Raw genomic sequence first — 20111 nt, forward strand, 5'->3', positions numbered from 1 at the left:
CTCAGTCTCTATACAAGCAAGCATAAGAAAACAATTTCTTAAGAAAACTAGATAATAAACTACTTACATCGGTTGGTACTCATTTCTGAGAAGTTTGATTCTTTTGGGTCAATATGAACATTTCTGTTTCTAGTGGAATCTTCTCTACTGTGTCCATAACGCTCTTTCCACTCCTAGAAAAGAAACACGAACATATAACACGAGAACAAACAGTCAGAAAATAATTCATCAGTGATAACAGATTTAGATTATATATGTAGAGTAATCCAATTCTTTTTCATCAAGAATTTGTCAGATAATCAGTATAATTAGCACAGTGCCTTAGAAATCATAATTTCCTTTATTTTTAAATGATTTTAATAGTTATCAAACTTAACTTGAAGACATTTATAAAAATTTTTGCTAGCAATGATTATTTTAAGTTATTGACTTCCATTTAAATGTCAAAATATTACAACTACAGTAAGGTTGTCTTGACCATGGAAGAATTATGAAACTCAAAATAATTAATAAGATGTTAATAAAATTTTATTCTACCCAAATAAACTACAAATCATAGAGACCCAAATTTTGATAGCAAAATTAAAGTTGTAGATAAATATAATTAAGTAATGACTCACGTGGCATTGTGTCTTAACTGCACTAAAACCTTATTAACTGGGATTCTACTCATCAAATTCTCAGAACTGAAAGGAACCCATGCAGTGCAGAGTTTCACTCTAAAACAGCCATGCCAGATGCTATCTGGCTCTCTTATTAGAAGACATGAAAAATTCTATGTTTGATCATCCTGTTCCAATTTTGGTAAACTGAGTTTTCACACAGAGGTGAACTCTAGTCCACTCTTTGGTGCTAGTTATGCCTTCTGAAATAAAGAACAAGTCTCCCTTTCCACGACATACACTAAAATACACAAAGACAACTATCATGTCTCCTGAGTCTTCACTTCTCCAATATGGACACACTCAGGTGTTGAAAATTTGTAGTGACTATGACTAGACTTTTCTCATTTTTTGCCTTTTCAATTCTCTAGGAGGTTAGTTTGCCTTAGCAAACAAAGGACTAAAGAAAAATTAAAGAGGAATAAAAGTAATGTCATAACACAAAGAAGCATATTTTTCAAGCAAACAAAATAATTTCAATAGCAAGAACTGCATTAATTTATTCACTTACTCAATAAATATTTACTGCCCCTACCTTAGGCAAGAAACTGCTAGATGCTGGACATGAAGTAATTTATTACTAATGACTTTTTAGAACAGGTCTGACAGAATTCCTAGCATGTATATCTGAAACTATTAAAACTGCCTTTCTGTAAAAATACATCCTATGTCATTGTCCCATTGTTTTCAGTCAAAATCAATTAGATTCTTACGATATTTCACATTAATCTTTAGGTGATAGCAAGTTAGTAAGGACCATACTTACTCTTCTTCTGTTTTCACCTTCTTCTTGCCGTTGCCTTTTTCTCTTCTCTAGAGACAGAAAAGTGGTCTCAAATTTGGTATAACATGGTTTAATTAGATGTAGAGTAACTGAAGTAAAGGTATCAGGCTATGACCAATTTCCTTTAAATTACTACAAAGTCAAAGGTAATAGGTTATTGTTGGAAAGAACCGGAGAGGTCACCTAACTCCGTAGAGAAAACCTTCTCAACTTGTGCTGGAGATCACTCTTTAGGATCTATCTAAACAGTGTCAGTGAGGAAGAACTTCCTCCCCCTGGCGACCTGAAATTTGCTTCTAGGCAGTTTCTCTTTTTCTTTGTTTTGTCTTATAAATTAAATTCATACTTCTTTCTGCATAAGATTTTTTTTTTCCATTACGCTCTTCTGGCTATATACTCAGTGGTTTTTTCCCATATGATACACCTGACACACTCATCATTCTGCCTATCCTTCTCTAGATTCCTTCTGACTTATCAGTCCTATTCTTGAAAATCTTATCCAGGATTGTATATGATATTCCAGATGAAGTCTGATTAATGCAAACAGCAGAAGAACTATTACATTAACTAGACACCACCTTCCTGTGAGAGCATGTGAAGGCTACACTAGCATATTTTAGAGTCATAGTACATTTGGGATTTATGTTTAAATAAGATCATAAAGAACCCCATGCTCAAGTAGGAAGAATGCCTAAAAACCAATGTCCCAAAACTCAAGTTCTGTTCTTCTTTTCCTCCCTATTCTACCATCACTTGAACATCAAGAAATTTGATACACTCAGTTTTGAGATTAGATTCCAGTAGAGCACAATGCATTCTAACAGACTGTTAATTATCACTACATTCTAAAAACCAGCCTTGGTTTGAATGATAACCTATGCAGCATTAAACTAATGATGATTCTTTAATGAGTTTTATATTGTATTCAATTTGACAAATATATTTCAAAGAAAACAAGAAAATGACTCCAATAGTAAACAAGGGCATTATTTAGTCGCAGACATATTAATAATTTCTGCTACAGAATTTCTTAAAGACAGATGAAATAACCATGTATGTTTTCAAAATTTTTTTTTTAACCATGAAGGCTTTCCATAGAATTTTAGCTAAAATACATTAATCTGTAATTTCTTAGGATAGATTAGAAGCTTCAAATCATACAAACATTAATTTTGTATTTTGAATCACTACTTCCTCTTCATTTATTTTAAAAGAAAAATCTTAAAAAAAAAAAAAGAAAAATCATACCTCGTCTGATTAATTCTTTTCCTTCATCAACTAAGTCTGATGTCATATCATTATCTCCCATGAACTGCTGGAAACCAAGTAGATTCAAACAACGAGTTCCCAAGCTAATAAAAGTAGATTTTCAAAAAGATAAGCATTATTTCATACTGTAAATGTTTACATTGGAAGCCTCTGTTGTATTTCTAATTATCATGTCAAGTTATACAGCACTACATTCGTCTTTCTTCAAGTCCTTATTTCCCTTTCAGAAACTTAAATGCCCAGTACTCCACTGACTAAGGTATGCACCAAAGCCCGACTTCTTACAGACACAAATTAAGTTAGGCCACTAGCATACTTTCAGAAGATTATTATACCAGGATGCTAAGCAATGGCTATAATACAAAAGCAATTTGTCCTTTTCTTGTATTCAAACAGCAATTTTAATACACATACACAACCAGTATTTACAAGTGCAGAATATTCTTGGCTTAGAAAGTCTTAATTATGCAAACTGATTTTCATGTTTTTTTATACTGAGAACTAGTCAATTCTATTTAAATCAGTGTGACTATAAATTCAGAATTGATTACTATAGCTTATCTGGGGGCTATCATTTATATCTTATTTTGTTTTTACTTTAAACCTCATTGTTGTGCAGGACAGGAATACTCTGAAAATATGGTACATAAGGAAGTATTAATATATGTTAAACTACTATTATGCATCAGATAGTTTACAGATACTCTTATTTAATTCTTACTGGAACTCTAAGAGATAAATATTACTTTATAGATAAAGAACAGAGGCAAAGGGCATTAAATACTTTGTTAAGGATCAATTAATAAATTTTAGAGCTGAGATTTATATCCAAAACAAAACAAAGACCAAGTTCTTTTTACTACCTTAGTTCTCAAACTTCTTCACTAATGTACTTTTAATGGCAGAATTCCGAACACCATACATGAAGTAAGCCAGAGAGGAAGAAAAAAGGGAGGAGGAGTGTGTGTGTGTGTGTGAAAGCATGTGTGTTAGGAAGAAGAGAAAACAGTGAAACAATTAAGAAAAAGTAAAGATCTCCCATTTTACATCAGTGACGTGTAAAAATCTGACTAGTTCATAAATTATCTGCTTGTTTTAATATATAAGGAATGCTTGTATGACTTACCAGTGAGTAAAATTGGGGTTTCAGGTGAATGGTCATGCTAATTCTGTGACTTTAGATACTCCCCTACCATCCTTATATACCTGTGGGAATACTATACTGCAGGATGAGATCATTGTCTCTGGAAAGGTTGTAGCTTTGTCTAAAGTGTCCAGAAACAGCTTTAGGCAGTTAAGTCTGAATACTATTAATAGCTCTGAGTATGGTTATGTGCTAGTAATAAAGAAATTATTATAGCAGCATTCCAAAAGAAAATTGACCTATAAAGTCAAGTTAATACTGAAATGTCTGCAAGGCATTTCTTCAAATATTCCTATAATACAGTATATTTTTATATATAAATATATATTATATATTACAAATATACATAAATTATAAAAATATAATTTGATAATTGATGTATATGACCTTTCTTTTCCTTAAACACAAACTAGCAAAGTTTATTTTAATTATAAAACAACACTTTTAAAGAAATATTTTTGAGTTAAACAATTTTCCTTTTAGACATAATTCCTTACATTAAAATTTTATAGTTGACAAGGCACTATCTCATCCATCTATTCCTTGATGCATATGTCAATGTAATAAGATGCTAACCTTAAGTAGAGATGCTAATCTTACCAACATAACCACTAAGATGAGGCGACAGGATTTATACATCACAAGCTCTTAATGTTCCATTTGTAGTTTATAAACTTTTTAAATGAATAAGCACATAAAAAATAGTTTAGTTTTGGATATCCAAAGGATGACTGGTCTCTTACTTTTAACACATCATTTTCATAATAAATATAAACCTCTGTCTTTCCTACTTTACAGAAAAAAGTTGAAAATATTATATTGTTTTATCAGTTCATGGGCTTCCCTGATAGCTCAACTGGTAAAGAATCCGCCTGCAATGCAGGAGTCCTGGGTTCAAGCCCCAGGTCAGGAAGATCCCCTGCAGAAGGGAATGGCAACCCACTCCAGTATTTCTGCCTGGAGAATTCCATGGACAGGGTCGTCAGATAGGCTACAGTCCATGGGGTCACAGAGAGTCAGACACGACTGAGCGACTTTCATTTTCACCAGTTCATATTAAGTTTTATTTTAAATTATATAATCTTTTGGCTCCTTTACTTATGAGAAGATAAAATATAGATGCTTAAAAAAAACTCAACAGAGAATTTATTTCAAACAATATTTGTCTTTTTAATCAATATCCAAGTGTTAGAATATCAGTATAATAATATACGCTATTTGTAAACTATTTGTAGTAACTAATTATACTGAAAGATTTAAATGAAAAGTGGTTGGATGAAACTTATTTTCAATAAAATTTTTTTAAGTGGTATTTTTGGTCTGTCATGGAGCACTGAAGCAGTGAAGAAGGTAGGCAGAGTACGGGATGGAGGCACTTAATGTGGAAGTAGGGAAGACAAGGTGCTAGAAGCCAAGGACACCTGTCTTAACTCCTTTTGAGTCTGATCTCTGCCAAGGTTCTACCAATTTTTCTGATCTGATAAAAAGAGTAGCCCATGTACTTTCCATGCACTGTCTGATTACGACTGCGCCTTACCTGATCTTTTGTGCTGATTATGGTCTGAAACATCTAGAAACTCAAAAATTATTACGTGGAAAGCCCTAAGACTAATACATGTTACCAAATAGAAGCTGGGTAAGCAGGTGCTTTATAAGATACACTGGCTGCCATGACCAAAGGCCAGAACTCAGAGTTAACATTCTGTTATTAATCCTATCACTTTGTAGACAAAATACCTAGAATAACTCTCTTTTCTTGAAAATATCTTTAGAGGGAGACCCTGACCCAGCACTCAAGCGATCTCTTTAAATTATCCCCAGCATTCCCAAAGCCACAATAAAACAAACAAATAAAAGCCAATCAGTGAATATTTAAAAGAGTTTTAAGGAGAAAGATATCCAGATCAGGATACGTATATAAGAAAAAACAAGCAATGTTAAGTGTCTTACCTAAAATACGTAGCAATGCAGAGAATAACCACCAACATAGGATAATATATATAGAACCCATCTGCAATAAAGGATAAAACTTTCATGGAACCCATAATCTGAGGAGCAAGAAAAAAATTTAGTTAAATCAGTACAGCTCTATATATTTCATTCTTTTCATCATTAGAAAATTTATCTATAACCAGCTACATCAATAAATTTGGAGTTTTAAAAAACGTAGAAATGAAGCACTAAATAGACTGACTTTTAAGTCCTCATCACAAGAGGAAAAAAATTGTGATTGTGAGGTGATGAATGTTAACTAAACTTACTGTGATAACTATTTCACAATATATACCTATACTAATTATGTTGTACACCTTAAAATAATACAACGTTATGTGTCTATTATATCTTGATATGGCTTATTTTGTCCTAAGAAATTAACATTACATAAATATTACTGAAAATCATCAATTACATTAAGACCATAAACATAAAGGTCAATATTATTATAGGTCAGGTCTGTGAATACTGCTTAACTGAACCAAAAAAATTTTGTTTATAATAAAACAAAAGCAATATCACCTTTATCCAGTCATTAGTAACTACATATACAATGTGTAAAAGAAAGTTTTAGTAATTTTTAAAAAGATTCTAATAATGCAATAGAACTGTTTTCCAGCAGTGAAAAGAAATTTCACAATAATAGCATCCTATACAGATAATGAATCTAAAGAACTCTTTTTTTACCATACTTACAGATGTATAAGCAGTTGGCTGTGTATTTTGGTGAGAGATGGATGAATCCATGTGGGTCAAACCCAAGAAATTAAGACATAAAGGAGGAGTCAAACGGCAAAATAACCTGCAATAAAGCATAAACAAACACAATATATAAGAATAAAGCAGCAACACACATTTTATGTTATCTTGAAATACACTGGGAATGTTTCAGATCATTCTATTACTCTCATCTATTTGTATTTTGAATTCTTAATATGAACTGCCCTTACTTGGAAGACATTCTGAAAGTCCTATTAATACCAGTCTCCTGAAAAACATCAACACCTACAAAACTCCAGCCTCAGGAAGCCTCCTTTGGTGAGGTTTGCCACTGCTTTAACCCAAGAATTTGTAGAGTGGATTTGTATGTGCCTCTTCTGTGCAATTTACCTCAATCCTCAAGGTGAATTGTACTCAGTACACAAAAGATCTGAAGCTGTAACACATTATGTCAACTCTGACAACTACAGCTTTAAATAACTGTTGGAGCTCAGTTTTTTTTCTTATATTCTATTTTTTTAATTAGAGGATAATTAAAATATTGTGACAGCTTTTGCCATATATCAGTATGAATCAGCATTAGGCATACATGTCCTTCCCCCGTCTTGAACCCCCTTCCCACATCCTCCCCATCCCACCCATCCGGGCTGTTGTTGTGTTATGCAGCAACTTTTCACTGGCCATCATTTTACATAGGGTAATGTATATGCTTCAGTGCTTTTCTCTCATACCATCCCACGCTCTCCTTTCCCCACTGTGTCCAAAATGTCTGTCTCCTTTGCTGCCCTGCAAACAGGGTTGTCAGTACTATCTTTCTAGATTCCATGTATATGTTTTAATATATATTTGTCTATCTTTTCCTGACTTCACTCTAGACAAGAGGCTCTTGGTTCATCCACCTCATTAGAACTGACTCAAATGCATTTCTTTTTATAGTTGAGTAATATTCCGTTGTATATATATACCACAACTTCCTTATCCATTCATCTGTCAGTGGTCATCTAGGTTGCTTCCTTGTCTCAGGTATTGTAAATAGTGCTGCAATGAACATTGGGGTACATGTGTCTTTTTCGGTTGTTTTTCTGAGAGTATATGCCCAGTAGTAGACTTGCTGGGTTGTATGGTAGCTTCATTCCTAGATTTTAAAGGAACTTCCATACTGTTTTCCGGGCTTCCCTGGTAGCTCAGCTGGTAAAGAATCCTCCTGCAATGCAGGAGACTTTTTTGATTCCGGGGCAGGAAGATCTCCTGGAGAAGGAACAGGCTACCACTCCAGTACTCTTGGGCTTCCCTGGTGGCTCAGACAGTAAAGATCCTGCCTGCAGTGCGGGAGACTCGGGTTCAATCCCTGGGTTAGGAAGATCCCTGGAGGAGGGCATGGCAACCCACTCCAGTATTCTTGTCTGGAAAATTCCATGCGCAGAGAAGCCTGGTGGGCTTTATAGTTCATGGGGTCGCAAAGAGCTGGACAAGACGGGGCAACTAAGTACAGCAGCACAGCACACCATTCTCCATAGTGGCTGTATCAATTTGCATTTCCTCCAACAGTGTAAGAGTGTTCCCTTTTCTCCACACCCTCTCCAGCATTTCTTGTTTGGAGACTTTTTGATGATAGCTATTCTGATTGGAGTCAGATGATATCTCATTGTAGTTTCTACTTGCATTTCTCTAATAATGAGCTTCGTTGAACATTTTATCATGTGTTTATTAGCCATCTGTATGTCATCTTCAGAGAAATGTCTGTTTAGGTCTTCTGCCCACTTTTATACTTGGCTGTTTGTTTTCCCGGTATTGAGCTGCATGAGCTGCTTATATACCTAGGAGATTAATTTTTTGTCAGTTGTTTTGTCTGCTATTAATTTTGCCCATTCTGAGGGTTGTCTTTTCACCTTGCTTATAACTTCCTTCGTTGTGCAAAAGTTTTTAACTAGGTCTTGTTTATTTTTATTTCCATTATTCTAGGAGAACATAGCCGGTCTTGCTGTGGTTTATGTTAGAGTGCTCTGTTTTCCTCTAAAAGTTTTATAGTTTTTGGTCTTACATTTAGGTCTTTAAACCATTTTGAGTTTATTTTTGTGTATAATGTTAGATGGTGTTCTAATTTCATTCTAATACAGGCAGCTGACTAGTTTTCCCAGCACTACTTTTTGAAGAGACTGTCTTTTTGCCTCCTATGTCAAAGATAAGGTGCCCACAAGAGTGTAGATTTATCTCTGGACTTTTTATCTTGTTCCTTTGGTCTATATTTCTGTTTCTGTGCTAGTATCTCTCCATTTGTTTGTGTCATCTTTGATTTCCTTCATCAGTATCTTATAGTTTTCTGCATAGAAGTCTTTTGTCTCTTTAGGTAAATTTATTCCTAAGTATTTTATTCTTTTTATTGCAGTGGTGAATGGGATTGTTTCCTTAATTTCTTTTTCTGATTTTTCACTGTTAGTATATAGGAATCCAAGGGATTTCTGTGTATTAATTTTATATCCTGCAATTTTACTATATTCACTGATTAGCTCTAGTAATTTTCTGGTGGCATCTATAGGGTTTTCTATGTAGAGAATCATGTCATTTGCAGACAGTGAGAGTTTTACTTTTCTTCCAATCTGGATTCTTTTTATTTCATTTTCTTCTCTGATTGTGAAAGCAAGGACTTCCAAAACCATGTTGAATAACAGCAGTAAAAGTGGCCACCCTTGTCTTGTTCCTGAGTTTAGAGGAAACGCTTTCAGTTGTTTACCACTGAGGATAATGTTTGCTGTAGACCTGTCATACATGGCCTTATTATGTTGAGGTATGTTCCTTTTATGCCTACTTTCTGGGGAGTTATGACCAGATAAACAAAAAACCTTATAAAACAAGGAGCTGGAGAACAGGAAGAGATGAAAATGAAGAGAGGGTATGAATATAAAGAGGTGAAGTGAGGAGTTATTTTGTGGTGACAGAATAGTTCTGTATCTTGATTATGGTGGTGGTTACAGGAATCTACACACACACACACACAAATGAATAAAGTGTAAAAAATAGTGAGAACTAATAAAGTCTGTTGTGGTCTAGTTAACAGTAATGTGTCTGTGTAAATTTTTTGCTTTTGATATTGTACAACAGCATATAAAATGTCTCCACTGGGGGAGGCTGGGTGAAGGTTACTAAGATTCTGTATTGTATTTACAACTTCCTTTGAATCTATAATTATTTGGGGAAAAAGGTTAAAAAAAAGTCTTAGAGATGTTTCAGATATTGATTCCTCTTGAAATTCCCAAAGTGCAGCCCTAAAAACCTAATATAACTAGTTTAATAATAAGGACAAACAATAGATTGTGCAATTTAGCCCAAGCTGGAGCCATCTCTCTAAAATTCTGCTAAATCTCTTAGCAAAAACTATTCTTTTGGCCTTCTTAGTCCTCCACAATGCAGTGTGACCACTGAGTTTTTCTGACTCTCAAAACACTTTCTAGACTTAGTCTCTAAAATCTCAAATGTTTCTATTATCACTACCTTATTATTTACTGACTTCTAATTGGTAAATCCAGACTCACTATGCCCTTCTTTTCCTTTCTAATTTAGCATACCTATTTTAACCCTAAACTTCCAGCAGGATTGAGCTAGCAATCAACAAGCATCTAATTAATACTTAAACCTAAGCAACTGGCTCATAGAAATATAGGTGTTAGTAAAAGAGCCATAAACGACAAGAAATAAAAGAGACCTTCATATAACGGAGACATTTTCCTTGTTTCTAAACACAGTCTACTTACATGCCACTGAAAAGAAGGCTATACGCATCAGTCTGGTGATGTGAAGCCAGGTAGTAATAGTTAAATACACGAATCCTGAACACAGTAGAATAAACACAGATACTGAGGAAGAAGATGGAAAGAAAACAAGCAATCTGAAAAAACAAAACAAAAACCCAGTTTCAGACTAATAGACTTCAGTACTTTATATACTGTTATAAGCATCATCTTTTCATTCCAACTAACATTTATTGACATTCTAAAATTTAAACACAGTAATAGCAGCTTTTTAACCACCTAAGAAAATGAAATTATGAAAAAAAAATCTAGATCTTAATCAGTCCCACATCCTATCCATAAGTTTCAAATCTACCTCCTGAAGTGAGCCTGTTCTCTCATTCCCTTGTCAACGCTTCACATGGAAACTATAATTTATCTAGCTTCACTGGCATAAAGAGGATCAAAATATTCTCATAAAAATATTGTGCATTATTTTGCATCTTTTCATCTTTCCTCAAATACAGTTCTTAGTTTTTATAGTCTGGGTAAAATGATGAAGCTCATTTTTGGAAATCTGAATAATAACATTGTGGGGGACTTCACTGCTTTCATTATTATTAGAAGAAATATGTGGAGAAAAGATACAATAGTTAAGGATTAAACTTAAACCACGACTGACATTTATTTATGACAGACATAAAATAAACTGACCTCAATATAAATATAATTGTATGTTTTTTCAGCCAGCTGTATGAAGACTGCAAAGAGGGATAAGACAGGTCTAGTGCTAAAGAATGTGCACTCTGACCACACAACTATCACGGAGAATATGGACAATACCACAGCAAGTACCCGATAAAACCAGGGTCGCAAAAGACATTCCCAGTACCACTCTGTAAGATAAAAAGAAAAAATGATTAGGAAAACCATAAAGAAGCAACAGTGTATTTACAGTGTTTCAAAATTCCTCCACACAAGATACATAATTGCAAAGAGACATACTGGTGGAAAGGAGCAGACACCATCCTAAACAAATGATAACCAATAACAGAACAAACTGCTATCATGGGCCTCCTGCTCTGAGAAGGACACATTACTGCTGAGGTGTTCCTGCCAAAAATGCAGAACCTGCATCTGATCATGAGGAAACATCAAACTCAAATTGGTATAAGTCAAAAAACACAATTATAATTCAACTCTGCATTGGTGAAAATATACACTTTCCATCAGGAAAATTATCAGCATCAAACTTTGAAATGTATATCAAAAATTACATACCAACTGTAGGATTATAAAAATATTGAATAAATCTATTTTCTGGCTCTGGCGATTGAAAGGTATGAACAAACTGACAAGTAGCACTTGTTTCATTTTTTGCTACATCTTCTAGATAAAATGCTTGTTCCAAAAGAATCTGCCATTGTACTTGAGTTCGACGATGTCTCTGAACTGAATAAATCACCTTAAAAAGACAGCAGGGGGTATACCTGTCAGTGCTCTGAAACAACAGTGATTTAACTCCCTACTAAGGAGCATGTTTTGGTTGTCACAACAACAGGGAAGTGCTAATGGCATTTACTGGGTGGGGCTGAGGATGTTAATATTCTGTAATATATGTAACAGTTTGCTCAGTGAATAATTCTCCTCCGGAAATGCCAACAGTACTCCTGTCAAAAAACAGGAAGTTAAAACACTTCCAAGAATAATGATAAGGACAAGATCAAAGGAAGTTTCTGACATACATTGACTCAAAACTCCTTTTTTGTGGGCAGTAAGTCCAACTAAAATCATCAGAAGGTAAAAAGGCTATATAGTTACCTGTTTATGTAGTTTTACCAGACTTTTTTCACTAGGGTAGGTATTATGCTTTTCATCAAAATCTTCATAATCATCCATGTTCCTGCCCATTTTTTCCTGATACTCTATAGGACACTGAAAGGAACAAGTAGATTTTTAGAAATTTTAAGATAAAAAATTTTTTAAGATAAATTTTATTTTTGTTAAGAATCTTTCATTCTTAAACATATCCAGTTTTCTTGCAAGTATCTTCCAGATGTGGAGTCACCTATCCTACTATTAGTAATTTAATACATCTATGAACTGGGGCAAGTTAGTTAACTTCCATAATAGGTCTCAAAAGATAGCAAATATAAGAGAAATGATTAGAGAATTGATTCTCATGACTCTCATCTTAGTTAAAAGAAACACTAGCTAATGATTAGTATGACATATTTAAAACACAGGAAAAGAACTGAATAGCCACATGCAAAAAATAAAAAAAAAAAAATTAAACTAGGCCACAGTTGCACACCATATATAAAACTCAACCCCAAATGGATTAAAGACTTGAATGTAAGACCTGAAATCAAAAACCCCAGAAGAAAATATAGGCAGGATGCTTTCTGATATCATACTTAGCAAATATCTTTCTAGGTATGTCTCCCCAGGCAAAGGAAGCAAAAGCAAAAATAAACAAATGTGATTACATCAAACTAAAAAGCTTTTGTATAGCAAGGGAAATCATCAATACAGTGAAAAGACAACTTACCAAATGAGAGAAGAATTTCAAATGATATATCCAATAAGAGATTAATATACAAAATATGTAAAGAATTCATACAATTCAACAATGAATAATCTGACTGAAAAATGGGCAGAGGAGCTGAATAGATTATATTTCCCAAAGGAGACATACAGGTGGCCAACAAGTACTTGAAAAGATGTTCAAAATCACTAATTATTAGAGAAATGCAAATCATCAAAGTGGCTATTAACAAAATGACAAGAAATAACAAGTGTTGGTGAAGATGTGGAGAAAATGGAATCCTCACACACAATTGGTGAGAATGTAAATTGATGCAAGCCACTATGGAAGATAGTATGGTGAATCCTCAAAAAATTAAGAATAGAACTACCATATGATCTAACTATCTCACCTCTGGGATTTTATCTAAAGAATAAGAAAATACTAATCCTAAAAGATATCTGTACCCCTATGATCACTGCAGCATTATTTACAATAGCCAAGAAAATAACCTAAGTGCCCATCAATGAATGAATGGATAAAGAAGATGTGGTATATGTGGACACGCACACACGCATGCACACACACAGTGGAATACTACTCAGCCATCAAACAGGGCAAAATCTTGCCATTTGCAACACAGATAGACCTGGAGGGTATTATGCTAAGTAAAATAAGTCAGATAAAGAAAAACACTATATGATTTAACCCATGTGTGGAGTATAAAAAACTAATAAATGAACAAAACAAAATAAATGAATAAACCAAACTAAATAAAAACAAACATTGATACAGAGAAAAAAGTAGTAATAAGAGATAGGGTAAAATGGATAAAGGGGTTCCACTGTATGGCTGATGGAAAATAAGTTTTGATGGTAAGGATGGTATAGGGTATATAGAAGTAGAAATATAATGTACACACAAAACTTAAAATATGTCATAAATCAATGCTATCTGAATTAAAAAAATATTTACATACAAGTCTTTAAAAATAAACATAAGAAAAGGAATAGTTCAGTGGTTCTATGGTTGTCGAGAAGATAACTGGGAAACTCATTTACAAAATAATCATTTTTGAAAATATATGAATACCTCCAATTCAATACTAAGGCATCAAAATCTTAATTGTATAGTTTCTTTTTAAATATCTACATTAAATATCTTATAATATCATTTATTTTATGAACTATGCTTATAAGGTAACATGTACAAAGCTGCTTAAAAGTGATTATTGAGAACTTAGTTTATTTTCTTACAGGAGATATGCCTCTGGTGACTACATTTAATGACATTTTTACAACCTATAAAGGTCCATCTCCGTCACAGCAATGATTTTACATTATTTAACATAATCTCTATAGCCACATTTCAATGGAAAATACTGCCAATAAATAATGTTAAATGTATAATAACTACAAATTTTATGTACAAATTATTATTAATTTACTGTTAACATAAAAATGGAAAAGGCTGGAAGATGTCAATCATATGCTGTTTGTGTATTTTTCTGATGCTTTTATTATAATATTACATTATGTAGATTTATGTTTCAAAAGAAAGCAGATGAGAATATTATTTAATTACCTTTTTAAGTATTGTGTCAACACATTTTCTCAGAGGGTGGTTATACTTGATGCTCTCATTCACTTTACGAACTTCCTATAAGAACAGTAAGAGAAATAAAAATATTTCCATTTCTATAGATTAGGGGTTTCAAATCAGGATGCTCTAGGTACTATATATATTCTCACAAGTTTAGTAACAACCTAAATTACTCAGCATATAATAAAGTTCCATTCTCTGAATAAAAGTTCTTAATAACAAAAATAAAAATATAAAATTATAGAACAAATTTATCTACACCCTCACACTTTCTATAAATTTCTAAATTTACTGCCTTATCATTTGGTATACAAAGATGAATAAGCATTAGAAAAACTCATGAACGGTCAGTCAGACTTTGCGATTCTAAAAGAACAAGACTTTGTTCTTCCACCTTGCTCCTCATGCTCAATTACCTCATTATCTAAAATGCAAAGAAACCAGAAGCAGCAGAACAGGCTAAAAATATCACAAAGCACCTGCTCCTTTCCAACAACAGAGTACTTTCAGCAGTCACAACTAATGATTCATTCCACATTTTTAAGATTAAGTGTACATTATATGTCAGCACTGTCCTAGGTGAAAGGTCACCACAATCCATACTGGAGGGTGAAGTGGGAAGACATGGTGTTTTAAGTCTCACTAAGATTACAGTGTGGTGATGAGATAATTAAATAAACAATATAAAGAGTAAGAAAGGCATGAAGGCATTATTGAAGGGAATCTTTAGAAGCACTAGTTTTCATATCTTATAATATCCTATAATACTACAGGAAATTTTTGAAAAGTTGGAACCACTGTTCTAGGAAGAAGAAACAGGATGTTCAAAGGCTGGGAGGCAAGAGTGAACCAACCAGAATATTAAAAAGAACATTCTGATTATAGGGTAGAGAATGGCCTTAAGGGATGTAAAACTGGAGGCAGAGAAACCATAGGGTGTATAAACAAAGCTGTGAAAAAATAAAATATATATGGAAAAAAACACTATCCTTAATATATGAAGCGTTTTTAAAAATCAATAGAAAAATGGGAAGCTATAAAGGAAATGCAACTGGCCAATAGATAACTGAAAAAAAAAATTCAACCTCGCTAAAAAAAACTACAAGTTTTTAAAATGAGGACAGTTTTCTTGCAAAATTATAAAAAATCGCTATTTTGTAATGAGGGAAGACTATAGGGGGAAAGGCCTCCTATATACAATAAAATGTCAAATAACCTATTTGGAAAATAATTTAGCAATATCCACCAAAATTTAAAATACGCAGACCCATGAATAATCTGTACCAAAGACACTGCTCCTGTCAAAGAGCTTAGCTGAGTGAAGAAAGCAGATATGATTCAAATAGAAAAGGTGTGAAAACTGCTCTATAATCTCACATGGAAAGTTTTCTGATGAACTGATTTTTTAAGCTGAGATAAAAAGCTAAACTGAGGATTGAAGTCAGCCAACCAAAGCAATGAGTACGAATATACCGGACAGAGGGACAGCATGTACGAAAACCTCCGAGCAGAAGAGAACAAGGAGTTTCAGGAAAGTGAAAGAAACCCAGTGACTAACAGGAAAGCAGAGTAATGGCCTGAGTACTGCTTGATCAGGTTGAAGAGTAGGAGCAAAGTACTCCGGAAGGCCTTAGCAGCAGTTCATTCTGAGGTCAATGAACAGGCCTAAAAACAGAATGAAAAGATTTTGCTTTTTAAAAGGTGCTTGAAGTAACCCTTACATTACAATTTTCCATTTCTAAGCTACCTTAAAGTTCTGTTGACTTGTTACCATAACTTTGAATATAAACTATAGTCTTTATATTTCATATATGAAAGTATTTTTCCTTTGAATTCTATAGCTATAATAATAGCTTATTATACAAAAGTTAAGTTTAAGTAATAAAATATTGATATTGGCTATACTTTATGAGTTTAAATTTCCTTCAAAGTTCATAATTTTTATAAAATGCAGAAAGTATTTGAAATAGTAGCTTCTTTGCTTCATATAAAATAACATAATTTGAACTCTGTCATTATTGTATCATTATAGTCAACTCAACATAATTTGAACTCTGTCATTTCTGTGTCATTATAGTCAACTCTTCACCAGACAAAATACATCAAATCAGACTAAAAGGCAATTTTCAATGGAAATAAGTAGCTGTTTTGTCCCTCTCCAAAATCATCTGCCTCAAAAAATGACAGCAAGTAGAGATGACATCTGGCCATCTAGCAAAAATTTCTTTTGAATGATTTGACATAGCTTGTAAGTTTTATTAATGGTTCAAAGAAAAGTAACAGACACACAAGATATATATAATTCACTCCATGGAAAATATATCATAAAACACTAAACTGGTTTTTATAAAACGTATTTGGGAGATTTTATGGATAGCTGAAAAATATAATTAATAATTACCCCCTAAAAAAGTGACTGTGATCTGCTAAAAGATGTATTCAAAACCAGTGTATTTTTAAGTTTTCTCTCAAACTAAGTTATCAATAGTCTCATTCCAAGCTTTATTCTGCACACCTCCATCTGATTGGTTATCCTAAACCATATACAAGGTGTCAATGATTCCTCACTGCTTTCAAAATATAGTCTGGACTTCAGTTTGACTTTCGAGGCCTCCTATCCGGCTGTGTATCTTTCAAACTTTACAAACTTTATATTTTATCTTATGCTTAATTAGTTTGGTTTTAAAATCTCCTGATATTTGAGCAGAATGCTGTCAGCTATGAAAATTCTACACTTCCTTCAAGGCCCAGGTCATATTTCATTTCCTCCATTTCATCTCTTCCACTGATGGCTACTCTGAAGCGAAACTTCTCAGCACTACAGCATGCATCATTTACAGTGCATTTGGCATATACTGTGAGGAACTGTACAATTTTGTACTCTAGACAATTAGTATCCTAATAGCTCATTTCACATAGCCCTTCAGATAGATGGCAGGAAGATATTAAATAATTTATTAAATGATAATTTAATTAAATGATAAAAATGATTTTATTATTTTATTAAATGATAAAAAAAATTTCTCCACAAGTTTATAAATTTTCAGACATTCAGAAAACAGGAAGGACCCCAAATTCCCTTAAAATACATGGACAAAGAAATCCATATCTGATAAAATTTTTTTGGGGGGGGTAAAAAAGATCCAAAATTCTTTTATCTATGGGAACTTCCTGCTATTTGCAAAACAATCATTAAGAAAAGAGTGTCTCTTACAATATAAGATGGATCAAATTAACACTTTGTACACCTTAAATTTAAAGAGCCTCTTGATGAAGGTGAAAGAGAGTGGAAAAGTTGGCTTAACGCTCAACATTCAGAAAACTAAGATCATGGCATCCGGTCCCATCACTTCACAGCAAATAGATGGGGAAACAGAGGCTGACTTTATTTTTCTGGGCTCCAAAATTACTGCAGATGGTGATTGCAGCCATGAAATTAAAAGACACTTACTCCTTGGAAGGAAAGTTATGACCAACCTAGACAGCATATTGAAAAGCAGAGACATTACATTGCCAACAAAGGTCCGTCTAGTCAAGGCTATGGTTTTTCCAGTGGTCATGTATGGATGTGAGACTTGGACTATAAAGAAAGCTGAGTGCCAAAGAACTGATGCTTTTGAACTGCAGCATTGGAGAAGACTCTTGAGAGTCCCTTGGACTGCAAGGAGATCCAACCAGTCCATCCTAAAGGAAATCAGTCCTGCATATTCATTGGAAGGACTGATGCTGAAACTGAAACTCCAATACTCTGGCCACCTGATGCGAAGAGCAGACTCATTGGAAAAGACCCTGATGATGGGAAAGATTGAGGGCAGGAGGAGAAGGGGATGACAGAGAATGAGATGGTTGGATGGCATCACCGACTCAATGGACATGGGTTTGGGTGAACTCCGGGAGTTGGTGACGGACAGGAAGGCCTGGTGTGCTGCAGTTCATGGGGTCACAAGGAGTCGGACACGACTGAGCAACTGAACTGAACTGACTTACATCAGATATATTCAATTAAAAAAAGTGATTTCTTATTCACATGGAAAATTTTCTCTTATCTAAAATTTTTTAAATCCCTCACACCTTAAACCTATACTAAAATAGCAAAGGCGGCATCAATTCCAATCCTTAATTTACCACAGCCTATTTCTAAGTACAGGACTCCTACCTAAAAACAACAACAGTAACAAAATCTATCTTTATTAAGATACTGAAGGTTCCTCCTGGCAAAATCCAGATCTAAAATAATAAACTGCATTTAATTTATACTTGGTCAAGAAATTTTGAATAAACTCATGAAATCTATATCCCTTAAATATGAAAGAACTGAATTTTAATACCAACTTTTGAGGGAAATGCTATCAAATGATCTTTTAATTATTTTATTATCAAATATAAATTTTCAAATTTTTTAAAAAATTCAAATATTCAGTTAAAAATTTTCAAATATATCAAGTATAAAAATTACCAAATATAAATTAATTTCTTTTGAAAAATATAATAATATCCATCATATGCCTAAGGAATGCTACAGTTCTTAACATTTTATAAATAAATGCTGTAAAGTCAACAGAAAAATTTTCAACCAGAATCAAAGAATCAGTATTCATTCTTTTGTTCACTTAAAAATGGTTGCTGAGTATCTAAGAATTTAAAGAAGCAAGGGAGGTGTTATGGGTTGGAATTCTGCTCCCCCCAAAATCATATGTTGTCTCAACACCCAGTACTTCATAATGTAATCTTATCTGGGAATACGGCTTTCACACCTTTAACTGGTTAAATCAAGAAAAGGTTTACTGGAATGGGGTGGGCCCCTAATCTTACTGGTGTCCTTATAAACAGAGGAAATTAGGACACAGAGAGGCACACAGGGAGAATACCATGTGAATAAAAAGACAGAGAGATCTACAAGCTAAGGAATATCAAAGATTGTCACTTAACTATCAGAAGACAGGAGATGTGGTACAAATTTCCCTATAGCCCTCTAAAGGAACCAACCATGCTGACACCTTGATCTTGGACTTTAGCCTCCTGAGCTCTGAGACAAAAAATTTCTGTTGTTTAAACCACCCAGTTCATGTACTTTGTTGTGGCAGCCCCAGGAAACTACCAGAGAAGGCTTCCCTGAAGAATTCTCAGTTGTATTGAGAACTGAAAATGAAGTAGGAATTAGCGAAAGAGAATGGAGAAAAGAGGGTTCCAAGAATTTGGGAAACCACACTCAAAAACAGAACAAAGAAAGCAATGAACATAATGGTGAAGAGTAGGGATCGGCAAACCAGATTCAATCCAGTCCACCATCTGTTCTTATCTGAACACATCCACTGCTCATTCTTATTGGGTATGGCTGCTTTCATGCTAAAGCAGCCAGTGATGCAGTTGCAACAAAGAGCATATGGCACAGAAAACCTAAAATAGTTACTATCTGGCCCTTTACAGAAAAGGGCCTGTCCCTATAAAAGCACAAACTAGAGTCAGACTGCCTGGCTCCATCACCCGGTAACTGTGTGAACATGGGAAACTTACCCTCTCTGTGTCTCATTTTCCTTTATAGAAACAAGGACAAAAAAACCCTCCCTTATAAGGCTGCTTTGAGAATTGAATGTATTAATATATATAAAGTGCTTAGAAAGGCATAGGCAAATACGTCTATAAGTCTACATATATTTGTTTGCCTACATGTTTGCTATTATCA

At 33.8% G+C, this 20111-nt stretch overlaps 1 protein-coding gene across 5 annotated transcripts in view; it reads right to left on the reverse strand.

Moving 5' to 3' along the window:
• Positions 1–20111, reverse strand: part of LMBRD2 (LMBR1 domain containing 2) — a 45894-nt gene that overhangs the window by 9876 nt on the left and 15907 nt on the right. For all 5 annotated transcript variants that reach the window (XM_065905189.1, XM_065905188.1, XM_065905186.1 and 2 more), the window contains 10 exons: positions 14411–14485; positions 12121–12234; positions 11581–11764; positions 11014–11195; positions 10324–10457; positions 6551–6656; positions 5810–5907; positions 2695–2798; positions 1429–1475; positions 68–173 (listed from right to left, as the gene is read on the reverse strand). In XM_065905189.1, coding sequence (XP_065761261.1) covers positions 68–173; positions 1429–1475; positions 2695–2798; positions 5810–5907; positions 6551–6656; positions 10324–10457; positions 11014–11195; positions 11581–11764; positions 12121–12234; positions 14411–14485 — 1150 coding nt within the window. The remainder of the gene's footprint in view (positions 1–67; positions 174–1428; positions 1476–2694; positions 2799–5809; positions 5908–6550; positions 6657–10323; positions 10458–11013; positions 11196–11580; positions 11765–12120; positions 12235–14410; positions 14486–20111) is intronic.

This window comes from Muntiacus reevesi, chromosome 14 (assembly GCF_963930625.1).
Source record: "Muntiacus reevesi chromosome 14, mMunRee1.1, whole genome shotgun sequence".
Classification (NCBI taxonomy): Eukaryota; Metazoa; Chordata; class Mammalia; order Artiodactyla; family Cervidae; genus Muntiacus; species Muntiacus reevesi.